Source organism: Pan paniscus, chromosome 7 (assembly GCF_029289425.2).
Source record: "Pan paniscus chromosome 7, NHGRI_mPanPan1-v2.0_pri, whole genome shotgun sequence".
NCBI lineage: Eukaryota > Metazoa > Chordata > Mammalia > Primates > Hominidae > Pan > Pan paniscus.
In genome coordinates this window covers 41145619-41166257 of record NC_073256.2, presented here as the reverse complement: position 1 = coordinate 41166257, position 20639 = coordinate 41145619, and the positions used below count along the sequence as shown (strand labels likewise).

General features: G+C 43.8%; 1 protein-coding gene across 5 annotated transcripts in view; it reads left to right on the top strand.

Annotated features, from left to right (window-relative positions):
- BIN3 (bridging integrator 3) overlaps positions 1–20639 on the top strand; it is a 46270-nt gene that overhangs the window by 7696 nt on the left and 17935 nt on the right. For 4 of the 5 annotated variants that reach the window (XR_008955835.2, XM_063606667.1, XM_003823593.5 and 1 more), the window contains exon 2: positions 16638–16686. Coding sequence is in view for 2 of the 5 variants with exons in the window: in XM_063606667.1 (XP_063462737.1) it covers positions 16638–16686 (49 nt within the window). In the remaining 3 variants the exon portion in view is untranslated. Of the gene's footprint in view, positions 1–16637; positions 16687–20639 lie in introns of those variants that run through there. The other variant, XM_063606668.1, reaches the window with a different exon arrangement.

The window sequence follows — 20639 nt, the reverse complement described above, 5'->3', positions numbered from 1 at the left end:
CGGAGGTTGCAGTGAGCCAAGATCATGCCACTGCATTCCAGCCTGGGTGATAGAGCGAGACTCCATCTCAAAAAAAAAAAAAAAAAAAAAAAAAGAATGATACATTCAACATTGTACTATTTATGTAAACATTAGACCTATAAGGCAATACTATATTTTGCATATGGACTTAAACTTATACAGTAAAAGTATGGGAATAGTACTAAATTTAGAATAGTGGTTACTCTAGGATAACAAGGAAGGAGAGAAGGAAATGGAATCTCAGGGGCCAGTCGAGGTGGCTCATGCCTATAATCCCAGCACTTTGGGAGGCCAAGGCGGGAGGATCGCTTGAGTCCAGGAGATGGAGACTAACCTGGGGAGCGTAGTGAGACTGTCTCTACAAAAAGAAAATTAAAAATTAGCCAGGGGTAGTGGTGCAAGCCTGTAGTCCCAGCACTCAGCAGGCTGAGGCAGGTGGATTGCTGGAGCCCAGGAATTCAAGGTTGCAGCGAGCTATGATCACACCACTGCACCTCAGCCTGGATACAGAGGGAAACCCTGTCTCAAAAAAAACTAAGTTAAAAAAGAAAAGAAATACAATCTCAGGGTGTGATACTCAAGGAGCCTGAACAGTATCTGTACTGTTTTGTTGCTTAAATAATAATATCTAAAGCAAGCATGGCTTCGTTAGAATTTGACAAAGCCAGGTGGTGGATACATGAGTATTTATTATATATTCCCTGTATTTTTTGTGTATTTACAATATTTCATATTTTTTTAATTTTTAAACCATTGCTGGGGCAGACCTCACTTTCCATAGCAAGAGAATGTTTGCCCGCGCCCCCCGCCCCTGCCCCACAGGATAGGGACGATGTAGGGAGGGGGCCTAGAAGTCAGTTTCCATCCAGCCATCTTCCTTCTACCTCTTGCTTTCTAGGGGCCAAACTTTCAGCAGAGAAGAGGAAAAAGGTAGTGTGAGAGCTCTTTATAATTGCTGATTGGTAAGAGACAGGAGCAAAGGTGAGATTAAAGATGGTACCTCAGAAGCTAAACAGCCGGTCTGGTGCTCTCAGAGTCTAAGCCACTGTCAGCCCATCGGAATGGAGATGAGGCCAGTAGAGGTTCTCTCCTTGCGGAGTCCGCAGGACAAGCCTTTCACCTCCAAATGCAAACCCATTTTCTACCCCTTCTTACCTTACAGATTAGAATGAGAATAGTTGATTACTTGTCTGTCAGATATTAGGATCTTCTTAAGGGGCTGCAAAGAAAATCCAAACTTGCCTCCTTGAGTTGCCTGCCTTCCTCTCTTAGGTGCTCTATCAGCCTCCACACTTTTGTCAAAATCCTTTCACTGTTTAGGGGGAAGTTGCCACTCAAATTTAGGCAAACTTATCACTTGGGCCTGGTGGTGGTGCATCACAGTATGGGACAGCTGTTTGCCCCCAAAACAAAAAAATAATTTCAGGTTTCCTAACCATTCTTGGGGGTGAGTATACTTAATCTCTGTAACTTCTTACAAGTCACCCCTTCTGGACCTGGTTGGTCGTCGTCATCAAAATACCACTACTACCTTCGCAAAAAAACAGACTGCTTACTGTGTGTCAAGATCTGTTTTAAGCATTAAACTCATTTAACCTTCATAGCGACCCTAGAAGATGAGTAAATTATTTTCCATCCTATTTTATAGATAAAGAGATGGAGACACAGGAAGGTGAGGTCACTTGCCCAGAGTCTCACAGCTGGTAATAGGCAGAGTGAGGTTTTGAACCCCAGCTGTCTGGCTCCAGGGCCCATCCCCTGATCTACTGCGCTGTTTCTCCTGTGAAGTGCAGGAGTGGACACTTCATATAAACTGATGTATCAGCAGTGCCTGTGCAGAGTCTGGCAATAGTAGATGCTCAATAAGTGGTTGCTTTGATGAGATGATCGCCCAGCTCTCGTGTGACTTAACGTTGTGTGCTTCATTCTGTCTTTACTTTTCAGAGGTCAGCCTGTGGAGCGGTGGGGAAGGAGGGATCACAGCTGAGCTGGAAGATTGTTCTGGTCCAAGTCACAAACCGCCAAGTCACAGTCATCCCTTTTATTTTTAAACACACACATACCTCCTCGGACTGTTGGCGGGTTGGGGTCAAGTTCTGTGTGTTCTGGTTTTGGATCAAGCTAATTTAGAGAAGGGACTGAGGTGGGGCTGGAGGCTGTGGTCATAGGCACTGTAAAGGACTGATTTCCAGCTCAGTTCATGTCCCTCTTTCCTGGGGTCTCCGCCTTGCTCAGGCTGAACTTTCCTTGGCCTTTGGCATTGTGGCCAGCTGGCCCGACAGACAGGGAGGATGGCATCCAACCAGCAGCTGTTCTGCCGGACCTAGATGGCTCTCGATAAGCCCTGCCCCGGCTCTGGCCCTCTGTTGTTTCTCTCCCACCGTTAAGGTGGTGGTGGCCTTGTGGGGCCTCAGGCCAGAGCAGGCAGCAACCCAAGGATAGAGTAACAGAAGGCCCCGGGGGAGGGGCTTGTCCTTCCAGCCTGCTGGAGCTGCTGCCTCTCGCCCACCTTCCTGCTCTTGCCGAGACAGTGACTCAGGCCCAGACCACTCCCCGGGGAGCCAGGATTTCAGCCACTATCAACCACCACCGCCTACTCTTTGCTCAGCCCTCCCTCCATTCTCACCTCCCTTACCTCCCTCGCCCCCAAAACTGTGGGTCTCTTGCCCAGCTAGAGATAGCAGAAAGATACGGGGTGGGGCAGACTGAATCACTCCAGGGTTCTTTCCATCCCCAAGCCAGGCCTAGGCTTATCCATGTTTAGTAGGATTCTGGAGGCCAAGCAAAGACCCAGGAAGCAGGTTTAGGGTTCTGGGGTGACCAGGGGATCCCTACCCAACTGCCATCTGGGCCTGCCTTTTATCTCTGCCTCTGCAGAGGGGGTGAGGAAACAAAAGATGGAGAAACCTAGCAAATTGAAAATGCAAAAGAGCTGTTTTTGTAAATAGACATTACACAAGAGCAGGGGCTTTTTTGGAAAGGTTTTACTGAGACAGACAGAATTAGCCAACTGGCATCATGCTGCTAATAGAGATATTTACTGTTTGAAAAAGTATATTTGTAGCTTTGGAGAACATCCTGTTGACTTTTTCTTTATTATGAAAGAAAATAGAATCTTTCCCCCCTTTGCCCTCCGTACACACAGAACTTTTTTTCTTTTTTGAGGTGGGGCAGTTGGGGGTTGGAGAAGAGGAGGGTTGAAAGAAATGTTTTCTCCATTTTGTTGCTGAGACTAAAATATCTCTTCTCCTGCCCTCTGGTGCTCATATTTATGGAATGGGAAGCAGAACCAAGCAAGGACTCCTACTCCAGAGGCAGAGAGCTCAGAACCCTCTTAATTTCTTCCAGAACTCAGAGACGCTCTGGGGAGCAAGCCTTGTCTTCACTCTGGCTCTCTGCCCACGCCCCTGATTCCAAGGGGAGCACTGAGGCAAGTGTGAGGAGGAGGGAGGAGAGTCCCGAAGCCCAGTTGGGCCTCCTGCCCTGGAGCACTGCCAACCCCGGGCTGCTGTGAGCTGGCAGTACCAAGGCTGCTGCTCTCAGGCTGTGACACTGTCGCTGTTGCCCCATGCCCTCCAAAGCAGCTGCTTCTCCTAAGGAAGTCCCCTGTGCCTGCAGTGGGAGACCCACGGGGATGAAATGGGGACTCAAGGGAAGAAGAGGTACAAGAGCCTGCTGAAGTGCAGTTGTGTTGCCTTTCCTCTCACTCTCCCTTCCTTGCCACCTTTCACCACTTCCTGCAGGAATACTCCATTTCAGCGCAGGGAGAATCTGATCCTTACATCAGGGCATCTGCCCAGTTTTTTGCCGACTTCTCTGGCAGAGTGGGTTCACTTCTGCCATTTGGCAGCCTCGGAATAAACCCAGCAGCCTCTTCTCCTTTCATATATCCTCTTGGGCTCTGTAAAGTATTTTCCCTTGACCCATCGTACTCCAATAACTTCGTCAGGCTTTGCTTTCAAGGCCAAGGGCCCACTCCATTTTCTTGGTCTCCACTGAATGTACTGTTGCTGGACCCCAGCGCTGGTGGGTATTCTTTTTAGGTTTTTGGGGTTTTTTGTTTGTGTTTTGTTTTGTTTTGTTTTTTGGTTACATAAGGATTGGGAGCCCAAAGACAATGATACTACCTTTCTTTGTTCTTTATGTAGCATTACCTAAGAGTAGCTTTCTTCAGGAACCTTAAGTCAGAGCATGTTATTTTACAGGCCCCTTGGGCAATGCGCTTATTTTAGTCATTCATTTAATTATTCATCCGGTGCTTACTATGTGCACAGAACTAGACTATAAGCTGCATGAGATCATAGAAGGAATCTGCCTCGTTCATCCTGATATCCCTAGAACCTAGCATAGTATTTGGAACAAAGGTGGCCCTTAACAAATGTGTCCTCATTCAGTGAAAAGTTGAAAATAGCACTGTGCCTAGTACAGTACTTAACAGGGGTTGCCAAGAAGCATGACATTCAGTCCTTGCCCTTGAGGTGCTGTGTGTCATAATCAGAAAGCAGGACATTCACACGATCAGAGTTAATTGGCCTGTACCCTTTACCAAGCAGAGTTTACTTAAGTAACGAAAGGATGGCTCAATATTAGGAAATATGTTTACACCGTTCAACACAATAATAGGTCATAGGAGAACAAACTGGTCATCTAAATGCATGGTGAAAGGCATTGGTGGTATTCAAAAACCTAATATTTGTACCTTTTAGTGAACTAGGAACAGAAAGATATTTTCTTACTGTTAGGAACGTTCCTGGCTGAAATCAAGAATAGCTGCTTTCATATTTGATAGTGAGGGATCAGATGTAAAGCATTCTTACCAAAGTCGGAAACATTTTCTATAACTTCAAGCTAATGCAATAACATAAGGCAATAAATAGGTGTAAATGTTGGGGAAAAGATGAATTTTATCATATTTTCATACCCTAAGACTGTCTACCTGGAAAGCCTAATTAGTTATTTTTCTTCTTTTCCAATTGAATTTCTTAGGCTATATAAATGAAGTATGTAGACATGGTGACTGGTTTCAGAGTAAATGTGCCAGGAAGATAAAATGAAACAGAGAATCCCATTTACAGTATAACCAAAAATATAAAATTTCATGGAATGAACCTAAGACGTGTATAGAGCTAAAACTTCACATGTGTTATTTTGGGATCTTAATATTTAACGAAATAAATGTAGAGGAGATGGATATGAAAAAAAAAAAACCCTTAAGACCAAGGGAGATAAAAAGGCGTGAATGAATGAAAAGAAATATGGCCCTGAATGAGCAAACCAAAAATAGGATCTTCAAAAGTTAATCTATAAATATATTGCACTTCTGGTAATATCCTTATCAGGGGTTTTTAGGTGTGGGGGTGAGAGCACACAGCTAGTGAAATTTATCTTGAATAATTAAAACAGCCAAGAAATTACCTGGAAAAAAATTTTTAATGAGAAGGGATTTGCTTTGCTAAGTATCAGGAACTTTTATACATCTAAATAAATCTGTGTTATTGGCAAAAGGGTAGATTACTCTGTGGTATGGAATAGTAGATGCATTTAATGCTGATAAAATAATTTTTCAAAGGTGGAATTTTTAAAAACTATGTTAAAACAACTAACTAGTCATACACTCAAACTCTAAATGCAGCAAAGATTTAAATATAAAAAATAAACCACTAAAATTCACGTGGAAATGCAAGGGACACACAATAGTCAAAATGATCTTGACAAAGAACAAAGCTGGAGAACTCACACTCCCCAGTCTTAATACTACAAAGCTACAGTAATGAAGGTTGTGTGGTGCTGTCATCAAGATGGACATGTAGATGAATGGAATAGAATTGAGAGTCTAGAAATAAACCCTTACATATATGGACAATTGATTTGTAACACAGATGCCAGAACAGTTCAGCGGAAAAAGAATAATCTTCAACAAACAGTGCTGGGACAAATGGATAGCCACTTGCCAAGGAATGAAGTTGGACCCCTACCTCACACCATATTTAAAAATTAACTCAAAATGGATCATTGATCTAAATGTAAGAGCTAAACTATAAAACTCTTAGAAGAAAAGACAAGAGTAAATCTGCATGACCTTGGATTTGTCAAAGGATTCTTACATATGACACCAAAAGCATGAACAACAAAAGAAAAAACAGATAAATTGGACTTCATCAAAATTTAAAACTTTCTGCTTCAAAGGACACCATTAAGAAAGTGGAAACCCAGCCTATGGATGACAGAAAATATTTCTGATTATGGGCTAATACCCAGAATATATAAAGAACTCTTACAACTCAACAACAACAATAATAAAAGTTTTAGAATGAGCAAAGGATTTGAATAGATGTTTCTCCAAAGATATACAAATGAACACATGAAAAGACGCTTAACGTCATTAGTCATTAGAGAAATGCACATCAGAAATACTACCTCATACCCAGTAGGATGGCTAAAATGAAAAAGACAGTGTTGGCAAGGATGTGGAGAAATTGGAACCCTTATATACCACTGGTGGGAATGTAAAATGATACAATTACTTTGGAAAACAGTCTGGCACATCCTCAAAAGGTTAAACATAGAGTGACCGTATGACCCAGCAGTTTTGCTTCTAGATATATGCCCAAGAGAAATAACATATCCACACAAAATCTTGAACATAAATGTTTGTCACAGCATTCATTAATACCCAAAAAGGGAAAACAACCCAATTGTCCATCAAATGATAAGTGGATAAACAAAATATAAATCCATACACTGAACTAGTATTCAGTGATTAAAAAAATAAAAGGATGAAGTACTGATATATGCTATGACATGGATGGCCTTCAAAAACATTTTGCTAAGTGAAGGAGGCTGACACAAAAGGCCACATACAAATATAATTCTACTTCTGTGCAATGTCCAGAAAAGGCAAATCCATAGAGAAGGCAAAGTAATGGTTGCCAGGGCTGGGGGAGGGGAGTTGTTTGCTAATAGGTGTGGGGTTTCTTTTTGGTGTGATGAAAATGTTCTGAAATTAGATAGCAGTGATTTTTGCACAATTCTGGGAATATACTAAAATCCCCAAATTGTACACTTTAAAAGGGTGAATGTTATGGTATGTTATTTAAAAATAAACCAGATTCTGAGTAAAGATGACAGATTGAATACATACATCTAATTTATCTCCCTCACAAATCCTACAAAAAGCACAGTAAAGCAATTTTTAAGGCAAAAATCCATAGTTCAGGGAGAATAGAAGAGACATCAACAACAAAATTTGGGAATTAGAGTGCAGTTACATGAGGTAACTGACTTAGTTCCAAGAAAGTCAAGTCCCAAACTGGCATTTGAGAAAACCAAGAGCCATCCCACCTTACATCACAGAATTCTCAAAGGTTTGGGAGTTGGTACTAAGTACCTCTAGAAGTTGGGTGAAGCCAAGGGCTGAGATCAGGGTGATTGGTTGAAAACTATGAATAGTTTAGAGCCCTAACATCTCCCTAACTGCTTATCACTGGGAGACTGTCCCCACCCCACCCCACCCTAGCAGAAGAATGAAGAGTCCTCCACCCCAACCCCCACCTCCAAAGAATTCTGTACCAGGGGACACAAAGGTGGATTTAAGGTGTGAAACTTACAAAGCTTAAGCCTCAGGGTCCCAACTTAAATGGACCTTTCCCAAGACCCTGGAAGGAACCCTAGGCATGCCTATGTTGTGGTAAACTGAAACATAAAGTGTTTACATTGCAGCGAGTTAGGAAAACCTCTGTCTTCATTCCTGCTTTTACTTCTTCATACTATCCCTCATGTCAGGCAATCCTGGGGTAGCCCAGGCTTTTTTGGGGGATGGAACTAAGGAAGGGTGAATTGGGAGTATACTGTTTTATCTGTACGTTGTAAAGACATCTTTGGAAAATGTTAGTAAAACAAGAAATCACAGGCTCCTGAGTTGGAAATGTGTAACGGTTACCTTTTGTGGTCAATTTTAAATTTACTTAAAAACTAGAGAGAAAATTGGATTTAAAAATAATGGAACACAAAAATGATAAGGTGAGTGCTTAAATATGTAGAAATCATTCTGAAATATAGCAAAGCATAACAAAACATTTTCCAATTATACCAAAAGTGAGTAATCCATTAAGAGAACGAGATCCATTTTAAATAGGAGTGATGATTGTTAGAAAACTCAGTTAATGAAGAAGAGGAGCAAATCAGCGGAACACACTGATAAAACATTTAAATTTCTGGCGGATTTAACATGAAAAACATAACAAAGATAACAAAATTCAAAATACGCCCTCCTTCAAAGACAGACATTAATGACAAACTGGTCACTGTCATTAATTCAAAGAACACTTAAGATTAGTCACTGTACAAGAAACCTTGAAATGTGCCCTGACATCTTAGTTTATTTGCAGAGGAAACATGAGATTTTTCTAAATTTTACAACAATCCTAAAATTTAGATATTACCAGTAAGCTGAAAAAGGCTCTTCTAAACCATCCATAGTAGAAAAATTTCGAACAACCATACCAGAGGAAAGAGGGAATTATCTTTTTTACTCTAAGAAAATGATGCTACCAACTCTGCGTCACATGAAGAGGCAACCAAACACTAAGCAGCCCAAAAATGTAGGGAGACAAAGATAGAGGTGTGTTAGGCAGATGATTCATAAAAATACTAGATTATTTCCTGATGTTTGTGTCATTTATTAGCTTTTAAAACTTCGCATTTGTTTTGCTGTTTTCTCTGCCTAAATATTCACTTTCATGCCTATTTGTATATTTGTAATTTTCTTGAAATGGGGCATACAAAATTGTATAAACTTCAAACCCGCCTCTGAGAGGGCAGCCAGCACAGCTGAGGGTGGGACTGCCCTAGTGAAGTCGGGAGGATGAAGTGAACGCACACCCTCAGAGTGCCAAGGCACACCCCTTCCCCTCCCCACCACACATGCGCACATGCACACATGTGTACACATACATGCACACGCAGGCTCTTCCATTGCCGAGTTCCCAGAGTGGCAGAAGGTTGGAAGAATCTTCTCTAAGGAATTTTACCTGCCCAAGAGAAAAGAGTAGAAAGATAGTGACATCAGGGAGTTCCCCACAAAACTGTTCAGTCAGTTTGCAGATTGTCCTACCCAGTAGATAAACATGGTTCGTGTGCTCAGAGCTTCTTGTCAGCTCTTTTTGTCTCCCAGTCATAGATGAGAGTAGGCAACCGAGAATTACCACACATCCAAGGAAAGCACTTAGTATGGAAAATAAAGACTAAACAAAAAGAAAAAAAGCAACTTGGAGGAAAACTGAAACTATAAAGGGAAGAAGAAACTTTTTAATTAAAGCTGTTGTTAAGATCCTCAGAGAGATAAGGCATCCATGAAATAAAAATAAGATACCATTTTAAAAGGACATCCTGAAAATTTAAAAGAGCTCTTAGAAATTAAAAATCTGATAGCAGAAATGAAAAAAAAAAAAACTTGGTAGAAGCGTTAGAAGATAAAATTGAGAAACAGAAATTAGAGGACCAGCCAAGGAGGGTCAGCATCGAAATTGTAAGTTTCAGAAGTAAGAAACAGAAAACAAGAAATCAACAATCAAAATTTTTAAATCTCAGAACTGAAGATTATAAATTGCCAAATTGAAACAGTCCTGTGAGTACCCACCACAGTGGATGAAAATAGACCCACATTGTTGTAAAATTACACAACACCGTGACAAACATATATTCCCATAAGATTGTGTAAGAAAATAAAAAACAGGTTATATACAAAGGATGGGAATCAGAGTGGCTTCAGACTTCCCCACAGCAGCAGTACTGGGAAGTTAGAAGACGGGGGAGCAGTGCCTTTGAAATTCTGGCAGAAATTATGTCCAGCCTTTAATTCTATGCCCAAATTAGCCTGCAGGTAGAAGAAAAAGGTTTTAGGATGTGCAGTCTCAAAAATGACCTCCCACATACTTTGTTCCCACCAAAATAAGGGGTAAATGAAGAAAGAGGAGGATCAGGGAAAAATCATGAAAGAGAAGTCAAAGGAATCCAAGAAAGATTGGTGAAGGGACAGCTGGTGCGGAGAGCCTCACAGCTGGGGAGCAGGCAGCCAGTCCAGGTTGGAGCGAGGCAGCAGTTGCAGGGCAGACTGTCCGGAAGATGCAAAGGAGAGAACATCTGATAACGATGAATGTGTTGAAACCAGAGTTAGACCACAGATTGAATTGGGGATAAGTACATAGACAAGCAAATGAAAGAAAAGTGACAATTACCAATTTTAGGGAAAGTTAAAAAAAGTATGCATGTTATTTATGTATTACTGCTGCGTGACACATTATCCCACAACTTAGTGGCTGGAAACAACAATAAATAGTTTCTGTTGGTCAGGAATTTGGGAGTGGCATAGCTGGAGCTTTGACTTGGAAACTCTTATGAGTTTGTGACTCAGTACATCGGCTACAACTGCTGTGCCCTAAAGCTTTGACTGAGGCTGAACAATCTGCTGGCTCCCAAGGGCAGGATGGAAGAAAACTCACAATATCCTCCTAATAGTTTACTTAATATTGAGCTAACCAAGTTATTATACTGTAACTATATTGAGAAGAAGAGCTGCAAGTGTGGCTTCATGAAATAGGGATGGGTACCCAAAAATATTTTGTTTAATTTTAAATCTTCATCTTCCAAAGTAAAAAGTCAATAGCTAAAGTAGATTTTTAGTGCCTAAAAACCTAACGATCTAGAGGTAGCAGTATAAGCATTTATCTTTAGATGTGCAAAGGTAAATACTAGAAACTCAGTTGAGTTGAAAGTGGTTGTTTCTGGCAAATGAGATTAGGGAGTCCTGGGAACTAACGTTTTACTTAAGAAATCTTGTTGCCTTATTAGACTGTGCACACTATAACTTTGATACTAATAATAGAATTTAGATTAACAAAAGGAAGCCATAAAAGTAATAAAGTAAATATAGGTAAATAGTTGCAGGTTGATGGAGTGGAGGAAGCAGGTCATCCTCAGTTTGATACCAAAAGAAGAACTCACAAAAGGCGGATTTAGTAGATTTGATTTCACACTAATCAAAAGCTTCTGTACATTAAACACAAGCATGTACAAAAGTGAAAGGCAAACACTAATCCAAGAAAAAAACCCTGATATACAAACCAAAGTGTGGTTAGTAAAATGTAAACTGTTTCAATCTTTTCAAAAATGTTAAATGTTTCAATCTGTCTCTAGGGCAGTTTGTCAAAATGTGTCAAAGCCTTGAACACAGTATACAGAATTGATCCTGTATGACTCTTAGTGCACACCAAGATTTACCTATTAGAGTTTTTGTTCATAATAGAAGAAAAATTTGAAACAGTTGCAATGACCAGCAGTAAGTGATGAGGTTACAGAAATAAAACGAGTGGTACATTTCCATTATATACCTGAACCACTCATTTTACTTCTGTAGCTCTTAAAAATCAGGAGAGTGAGAATGATATATTCTCATATAAAACCATTCATGATATTTCTTTTACTTTTTAATTTAAAAATTATATAAAATTTACATATGCACATGCACACACACATGTACACACTGTGATTCAGGATATTACTGTTAATTTTTTCCTTTGGGGGGTGTGTGTGTGTGTGTGTGTGTGTGTGTGTGTGTGTGTGTGTGTGTGTTGTCCTTTGCGTTTTTCTCTCTCTTCCAGGTTTTTAACACTGATCAGGTGCTATTTTTGTAGTCAAGAAAAAAACAAGGGTGTTTTTTTTTTGGTTTTTTTTTGTTTTTGGTTTTGGTTTATTTGAAAGAAAAATGTGGAAAGTGCAAAGAAGAAAACAGTAATCATATTCTCACCACCCAGAATTAGCCACTACCAACATTTGGCATATTTGCTTCAGTTTTTCTTACTGTAAATTTAAAAAATATAAATAACAACACTAAAACATTAACCTTGGCCATCTTTTAGATATGAAATCATGGCTGGGTTTTTTTCCCTCTTCTTTTCCTCCCTTATACCCCCCACCCACCCCATCCCCTTTTATTTCTCGAGTGTTGTGCAATGAGCATGTTTTTCTGTAATAATTGTTTTAAAGTTACTGTTTCTCATGTGAATACTTTACTTTTTAAGGAGATAAACTGTAATTAACTGTAAAGGGTAGAATTTTTTAAATGCCAAATAAGTCTTTGACGTTTAGAAGAAGGTGAGAAGTTTTCCTGGGAGCAGAGAAAGCATTCCATATAGGTGGGGTAGCCATTTGTCCTGGTTGCCCTGGGCAGTCCAAGTTGTCCTGATGACGTGTACTCCAAAATGTCCCAGTTTGGGACAGGAAATTATAAGGAGTCTAGATTTGGGGGATTAATGAACAGCCACTTGGCTGAATCATGGCAGTTGTACTGAGTGAATAGGAAAAGTAAGGTTGAGAACATATTACAGAAGCACATTGAATACTAATGTAAGTTCCTCCACTGATTCTAGGGCTGGAGCAGGAAATGTACAAGATGCACTTGGTACATGTCGTAGAGCTGGAAAGTAAGGAAATACACACACACACTTACATACATACATACATACATACATACATACATATGTTGATGTGGATATGTCAAAGGGACACAGAAGCCAACTGAAAGAGCTGCCAGTGGTGAAAGCTGGAACAGTTTGAGCATCAAAATAATGTATTAGATTATAACCCAAAATATAAGATAAATATCTGTGAGTCCATACTGATATTGAATGGTTGAATAAATAAGAAATAGGATTCTGCATGATGGCTTCCTCCCAAGGAGTGCAGTAGGGAAAGGGAGAAGGGAGAGTAACTTCACAGTAGGAAGCTGAGAAAGATGACCTCAGCCTGGTGATCAAGGTTCACATCAGCAGGGTAAGGCATGTTAACATCGTCGACCCTGGGTGTGATGTGGTGAGGATGGCTCTTCTGCTCTGTGATCTTCTACCCCAAAAGCCATAACTCCAGTCTAGTCAGGAGAAAAGCATCAGACAAATCCAAGTTGGCACATTCTATAAAATGCCTGACCAGCACTTCTTAAAACTGGCATGGTCATCAAAAGCAGGGAGAGATTTAGGAACTGTCACAGCCAAGCGGAGCCTCGGGGCACATAGCGACTGAAGGTGACGTGGGGACCTGGGTGGGATGCTGGAACTGAGAAAGGACATGGGGAAAACTGAGGAGGTCTGAAGAAAGGATAGTCTTGACTCTCACTGTTGGTTCATTGTTTGTGACCAGTGTACCACACCAATATCAGATGTTAATAAAAGGGGAAACAGAGGGTGGGCAACATAGGAATTATGTACTTCCTTCACAATTTTTCTTTTCCTTTTTTTTTTTTTTTTTTTTTTTTTGAGAGACGGAGTCTCACTCTGTCGCACAGGCTGGAGTGTAGTGGCGCAATCTCGGCTCACTGCAAGCTCTGCCTCCCAGGCTCATGCCATTCTCCTGCCTCAGCCTCCTGAGTAGCTGGGACTACAGGTGCCCGCCACCATGCCCAGCTAATTTTTTTTTTGTATTTTTTATAGTAGAGACGGGGTTTCACCGTGTTAGCCAGGATGGTCTCGATCTCCCGACCTCGTGATCCACCCGCCTCGGCCTCCCAAAGTGCTGGGATTACAGGTGTGAGCCACCACGCCCGGCCTCACAGTTTTTCTTTAAAACTTTTTAAATGTGAAGGATTTTTTTAAAGTGTTCTAATAGGGCTTTTGAGCAGGTGAGTTGAAAAATAATCAGAACAGTATGATAGGTCTCTGTGATCATCAGTAACGGTGGTGAAAATACAAGGAAAGAGCTGTTCGGTCTGCGTGGTGTACATAACCTCTTATTGTGCCAGAGCACCCAGTTCAGCACGAACGTCCTCCCATTCACTTCCAGACCCTTAAGAACAATGAGCCCCTTGGAATTCCGTAGGACTTTGAGACTAGGTGTTTTCATCACATACTTATAACAAATTCATGTGAAAAGAGTATTGAACTGTGGGTAGCAGAGAGAAAACTGGGCTGGACACCAGGGGTGCTGGTTGCTTCTTCCTTGTTCTCTTGTGAGCCAGCAGAGTGACCCTGGGCTTGTCACTGAACCTTTCTGGATCTGCTTCCTCATCTACAAAAGGAGAGGGTTGAACTGGGGAAAAAATTTCTATGGTAACTTACAGTTCTAAAAATACCGTGATACTAAATCAAGGTTTAGAGGGAGGCTGTAACACCACAAATAATGGAATCTACGTTTCTGATTTCTTGGTCCCTTGTCTACAGTACTAAACTCCAAGAATTGTTTTGAAGACCACTCTGAGACTTCTTTAGAATTCTCATCCTACTCCCCATATTCTTGGAGTGGAGATTCAGTTTAGAATTCCAGTTTTAGATAAGCTGAAGGGATTCCAACTCCTTTGTTTTATAGTTTAAGAAACTGGGCTCCAGAGAGATTGAGATTTGTTCAAATCACAAAATGAGTCGGAGGCAGAGGCCACGTTTTCTGATACCGGGTCTAGAGCGCTTTCAGCTGCAGCATGCTTCCCACAGAATACAGGCTGTCTGTTTGCAGTGCCACTAGGACCTCATTTGCAATGTCTCCAGAGTGGTCCTTGCCACCAGGACCTCATTTGCACTGTCTCCAGAATGGTCCTTGAGGGCAATTGCTCACTGTCCAAAAACCATCATGTCTGTCAGCTGTAATCCCTGAGAATGGGAAAAGTAACCAGGGTGTGGGGAAGGAACCCATCTCCCCGTGAACCTTTTCTGTTTAGGTCTGAGAAAGGAAACAACAATTTCATTTTTTCTTTCCTTTTCATTTCCAGACCTTACCTTTCCTCCCTGGTTATTATGTAGTCAGAATTTATTTGTTTACAGAAGATGCGAATCAGCCAGCCCCCAAAGGGTTAACACTCCCAAATTATGGGGCTGGGTTAACAATAAACAGGATGTCCTCCAGAAATTAAATTTAAACCACTGTGACTCAGGCTGGCCCATCCCCGCCACTGGATCACTGTTTGGGGTCATTATCGGTGGTTAATTACACCCTTGGGTTTAGCAACAGTGTGTTGGTCAGTTTGGGCCAAAGGAAAGCAGGCTCAGGGAGAAGGGGGTGTGGAGGGAAGGGTGGGATGTGGGCCTGGTGGAGCGGGTCTGGTGCATTGTGGAAGCGGGAGGTTTGAATGGAAGAGCCAAAAGGAGAGGGATGAGCATGGCTGGCTGAGAGCCCTCTGCCGGAGCTGATCGCAGGGATTCTTGACTCACTTCCTACCTGGGATCGGGAGTCTACCCTTTCCATAGCCATTGGGATGCACTTTCTAGCCTGGCCTCTTTTCTTCCTGGAGTTGGAGAATCATAGAATGCTCAGTGCCTCAAGGAAGCTCCTAAATTACCTAGTTTAATCTACTCGTTTTATGGAGCAGGAAATGGAGTCCCAGTGCAGCCGTCACCTGCCGAAGGGCAGCCTGCTCAGTGGAAGCGGAGGCCAGGCTAATGCTTAGGTTGAGACTCCTAGACCCATGATCCTCCTTCCGCTGTGCCATGCTGTAAAGTAGGGAATCTGAGGTGCAGCTCTTCACAGCAAGTCCAAGGCAGACTTGGGCTGGATTTCAGATTATTTTTCAAGTTAGCAGCTTTTTGATTTTGTGAGTTTTCCCAGGGAAATAATCCAGCCCGGCCAATCACTAATGCCTCTGTTATTTATTACCTCTCCACAGCCTCCAAAGAAGATTTGCAGATCCAAAGTTTGCCCCTCTATAGAGAAGTAGCAAAGCACCTAATATAGACCATAATGATTCGTGATTTCAAGGATGATAGCTATTACAGTGAGTCTGTAATTTCTGAGTTTGCAACTCCTCAAGACACAAGGTTTTATTGTCATTCACAGGGTGTCTTCCCTTTCCTGCCATCCTTGCCTTTCCTCTCTTCCCCTTTCCTTTCCTTTCCTTTCCTCCCCCCCCCCCCTTCCCCTTTCTTCCCTTCTGTTCCCTTCCTTTACCTCTTTAAAAGACAGGGTCTCCCTCTGTTGCCCAGGCTAGGGTGCAGTGGTATGATCATAATTCACTGCAGCCTCGAACTCCTGGGCTTAAGTGATCCTCCTGCTTCAGCCTCTCAAGTGACTGGGACTACAGGCATGTGCCACCACGCCCGGCTAATTTTTGGTGGTTGTTTTTTTGTGTTTTTTTTTTTGAGATAGGATCTTGCTATATTGCCCAGTCTAGTCTTGAACTCCTGGCTCAAGCAGTCCTCCACCTGGGCCTCCCAAAGTGCTGGGATTGCAGGTATGAGCTGCCATACCCAGCGGATTTTTTTTTTTTTTTTTTTTTTTTTTGGAGATAGGGTCTTGCTCTGTCGCTTAGGCTAGAGAACAGTGGTGCAATTATAGGTCACTACAGCCTCAAACTCCTTGGCCTCACCTTTTCATTTTCTTTAAATGACAGACTATCAGTAGCAAAGATGTTCTGGGGCAGAACAACCTGCATCTGACACTGTAGGTGGGAGGACCTATCTCTCTCTCAGAACCAAGCCCAGATGCCAATGGTTGTATGCCCACCAGGGCACATGGTCCAAGTAGCAAGCCATGGCCACGCTTCCTCGCCCTCCTGGGGGAAAGTGGCCTGTACTGTACTGATACTTTGAGCTGCATCCTTCCCCACTTCTCACAATATCTCTCTTTGTCTCTTTCTCTTATAGGATTCCTTTTAAAATTGGGCAGCCCAAGAAACAGATTGTGCCCAAAACAGTGAGTAACTCGATTGTTTTGCTGTGAGATTCAGTTCTGTATCACATGGCCTTTGCATAGAATCAAAGCTTTGAATCAACACATCTTGGGGCTGGGAAGACAGCAACCTGGGCCTTCTTCCTGCTTATGCGGATCTAGAACCTCACATAGACTGGGGCTTAGAGGGGCCTCCTGTCCTGGGACACTTCCCCTAGGAAAGGTTAGCCTGGGCTCTTTATCATCCTTGGGCAGGGGGAATGGGTGGATTACAAAAATGTAGAGGAAGATATTGCTTTAGAACGGTCCACCTCTAGGGACTGGCTTGTGGTCTATACTTTTCCTAAGAGTGTTCCTGAAAGAGTGGCCCCCACCAAAGACACTGCCCAGGCATTTATTTCTGTTACCTCAGCTGCAGAAAACTCCAGGAAGCTTTTCCCAGTGGCCTCGGCCTGTTAGTGTCAACTTCCAAATGCATTCTTGGCCATGACCCAGAGTCACTCAGCAGGAAAGGAAGATTGAATCCCACCCCCCTTTAAGCCCACAGTTTTTATCCCTAGAATGTTTTTATCTCCAGAATGGGAAAGGAAGAGAATCATAGATTCTTAGGAAGTTAGAGCTGGAAGCTCATAGAGACCATCTAGTCCAACCTCCTGATTTTTCCTGATGAAGAAAATGAGGCCCGTGGAAAGTTGCAGTGACTTTCTCAAGTTATAAAAACCCCACACTGGCAAAGCTGGAGTTAGAACTCAGGCGTGAGTCCCTGGCTGATACTCTTTCCATTGCCTCATGCTTCCCTGGGCAGTGAAGCCCTCCCAGTGTTTTGGAATCCCAGTGCAAAATAGCCTTTTCAACCTCCTGACCCACAAATCTGAGTGGGTCTCTTGGTTTTAACATGGGAGACCACAACTGTAGAGCCTCTCTGATGTGACAGCTACAGAAAGTCCGGTGCTGTGCTGGCAGCAGAGGCCCTCGTCTGTCATCCCAGCCCCTGACGGTTCTCCTTGTCTTACTAGCTTCTCCCCTCGGCAGAGCTCTCAAAAGCACAGGAAAGAGATTGCTTCAGTCTGGTGAGAAGTCTGGCACACATCTGACCAATGGCTCCATCTCTAGCAAATCCAAAGTAAGGTCACTTGAGAGGAAACAGGCCCAAGTTAAAAGCACCCTCACAGGGTACAGTGGCTTACGCCTGTAATCCCAACACTTTGGAAGGCCAAGGTGGGGGCATCATTTCAAGCAAGAAGTTTGAGACCAGCCTGGGCAACAAAGAGAGACCCCAACTCTACCAAAAAATATGCACGCCTGTAGTCCCAGCTACTTGGGAGGCTAAAGCAGGAGGACTGCTTGAGCGCAGGAGTTCAAGGCCACAGTGAGCTCTGATTGCACCACTGCACTCCACCCTAGGTGATAGACTGAGACCCTGTCTGTTAAAAAAAAAAGTTGGGGGGTGGGGCCTCTCTGCTTCATGCAGAGGCAGGGTGCTGACCAACTCAGCGCTGACCTCTCATGCAGAGGCTGACCATCTGTGGAGGCTCTCAGCTGAAGTCCAAAGAATCTGGGTGTGCATATGTTGGTCTCTAGCCGGCTGCAGGAAGTGGGAAGGTGTGGCTTTGAGTCTCCAGAGTTTAATCCATGACAGATCTGAAAGGGAAGTGGTTTCAAGAGGGGTCTTTTATTCTGAATGCTCACTACAAACAAGAACCCTCCCAGCACCCCAACCTTTATCAAAATGAACTTTGTTCTCCACAGAAAGTGTAGGCAAACCAGCTACTTTGCCAGTGTGTTGGTGGCAAGATCTCTGGCTCCGTTGATCTAAGGAGTGGCAAGGACTCGCAGTGCGGGCAGATGCACACAGGGCATCCCTCTTCCCTTCTTCGCATCTGTCTCACTGGAGAGGGAATTGTGGTCCTCTGATTATGGCATCTGCTCTCTGATAGACTGGGGGTCAGGTAGGGGTTAAGAAACTAGGTTTGGGAGGCTGGCAGCCTGGGTCCCCATCCTGGCCCTGCCACATGCTGTCTCTGACCTTGGGCAAGTTCCTTAACCTCTGGAGCCTTCATTTTCTCATTTATAAAATGAGGATGATGACAGTACCTGTGTCACAGATGTTACTTTGAGGCTTACACAGGATAATACACTGAAGGCACCTAACACAGTGTCTGGCACAAAATAAGTCCCCAGTTAACTACATCACAGGAAGCTGGTTGATTTGACCTTCTTTATGAACCATCAGGGACTCAGCCTGTCCCAGGCAGCTAGATTTCCCAATGCAACAGAAGTCGGCTGGGCCTTTGATCTCTCACAAGGAATCACAGCTGAGCTACAGCTTGGAGTAGTTATTTGCTTCCCTGGCCTATACCCCTCCACTCCCCAGAGGCACTGAAGTAGAAGTAGTAAGACCCTGCCTCTTCAGTCTCATTCCCCACCCACCACCCCCTCCTGGCCCCCAAAACAGGCCTGGGCTGTGCAGTTGTCTCAGCATCTCTGGCAGCTGCCCTTGAACAGCAGTGACGCACTCTGTTGTTCTTGCCCAGGCACTTTCAGGGAGGGGAGCAGCTGTGGCTGCCTAGGTTATTGGAAGTCATGGAGCCCCTGTCATGGGAAGAAATGCTCATGTTATCTTCAGGGAGTTTCAGGAGGTTTTTGGCTCAAGGCACCCAACTGTCAGGCACAAAGAAAGCATTGTGTCCCTACCCTCACTGTTCTCCTGTGCCCAGGTTATTAACACAAATTCCATTATTGTCAAGGCTTTGGCTAGAATGGCTTGTTCCTGCTGGGGCTGACCATTAGAACTGAGATGGAGGAACAAAAGCTCCCCCGATCCCGATCCTAACCTTCCACCCAGTCCCCTCCCGCTCCTCAGGTCCCATAAAGTGGCGGGAGCATCTTAGCGTAGGAAGAAGCCGCCACACCTTCCTGCATAACCTGGGAGGATGGACGAGCTGTTGGAAGCTTTGCTCTTTGTGTCCCCCTGAAACAAGGGTTACTGTGAGTCTTGCACACAAGGAACATGCGCTCCAAGGTTCCTAGCCAGGTGGGTGCTCTGCAAAGTTAGGGCAAAGAGAGTCTGGCCACATGCAGCCTCTCCACTGGAGAAGGATTTTCATCTGCCAGGTGGCGGGGCCCTTAGCCTCGTTAATCCTGCTTAATCCTGCTAGAACATACCTACAGGGAGCCCACTTTCCACCCAGAGCATCCCTTGAAGGAGGGGCTTCCCAGAGTGCTGAGGATTCTGGGCTTCTCAGACTCCGATCAGATGCACCTCAGCCCTGGGATCAGAGCCCCGGCCCTGCCTGCCAGTTTCCTTTTTCACTTCACCATGAGCATAAGTTTGGGTGGGAACTCAGCCTGTTCATTCACTTCATACTGAGTTCCCACTCTGTGCCAGGGCCTGACCTGTGCACTGCCAAAAGAGCAGGGAACAGCAAAACCCCTTCCTCCCACCGTGGGCCTTGGAGAATGAATGCAGGGGGTGGCCAAGGGTAGTCGTCTGGGGCTTGGTTCTCCCTGAGCTAACCTCGCCAGCCTGGCCCAGCTTGCCCTGATCCCCTGACGGTCCGTGCACATGTGTTTATACTTGCATTGTTGACTGGGGTCCAATTGCCTTTTTGGCAAAGGCATCAAGCATTCAAAGATGTTCAGATCTTTTCTGTCTGGCTCTTTTCCTCAGAATGAGGCTCCAGTGTGTCCCTTTAGTCCCTTAGCCATTATCTGAGAGGCTAGAATTCTGGCAGTGTCCCCGTGCATCTTTCCCCAGTGGAGGAGAGAACTCTCGGACCAGTGAGCTAGAGAAGCAACCCACCCCGGCCGCTGGAAGCAGGGGAGGTGAAATGTGTCCAAACTCCTCTCAGGCTGTCAGATGGCCTTGAGCGGCACCAAGTAGAAAACGCGCTCCCGCCCCTGACCTGCTCCTCAGCTTCGTTGTGAGACCTCAAGTTCCTCAGCTTCCAGGATGATCCAACCTAGCTGAAAACCTG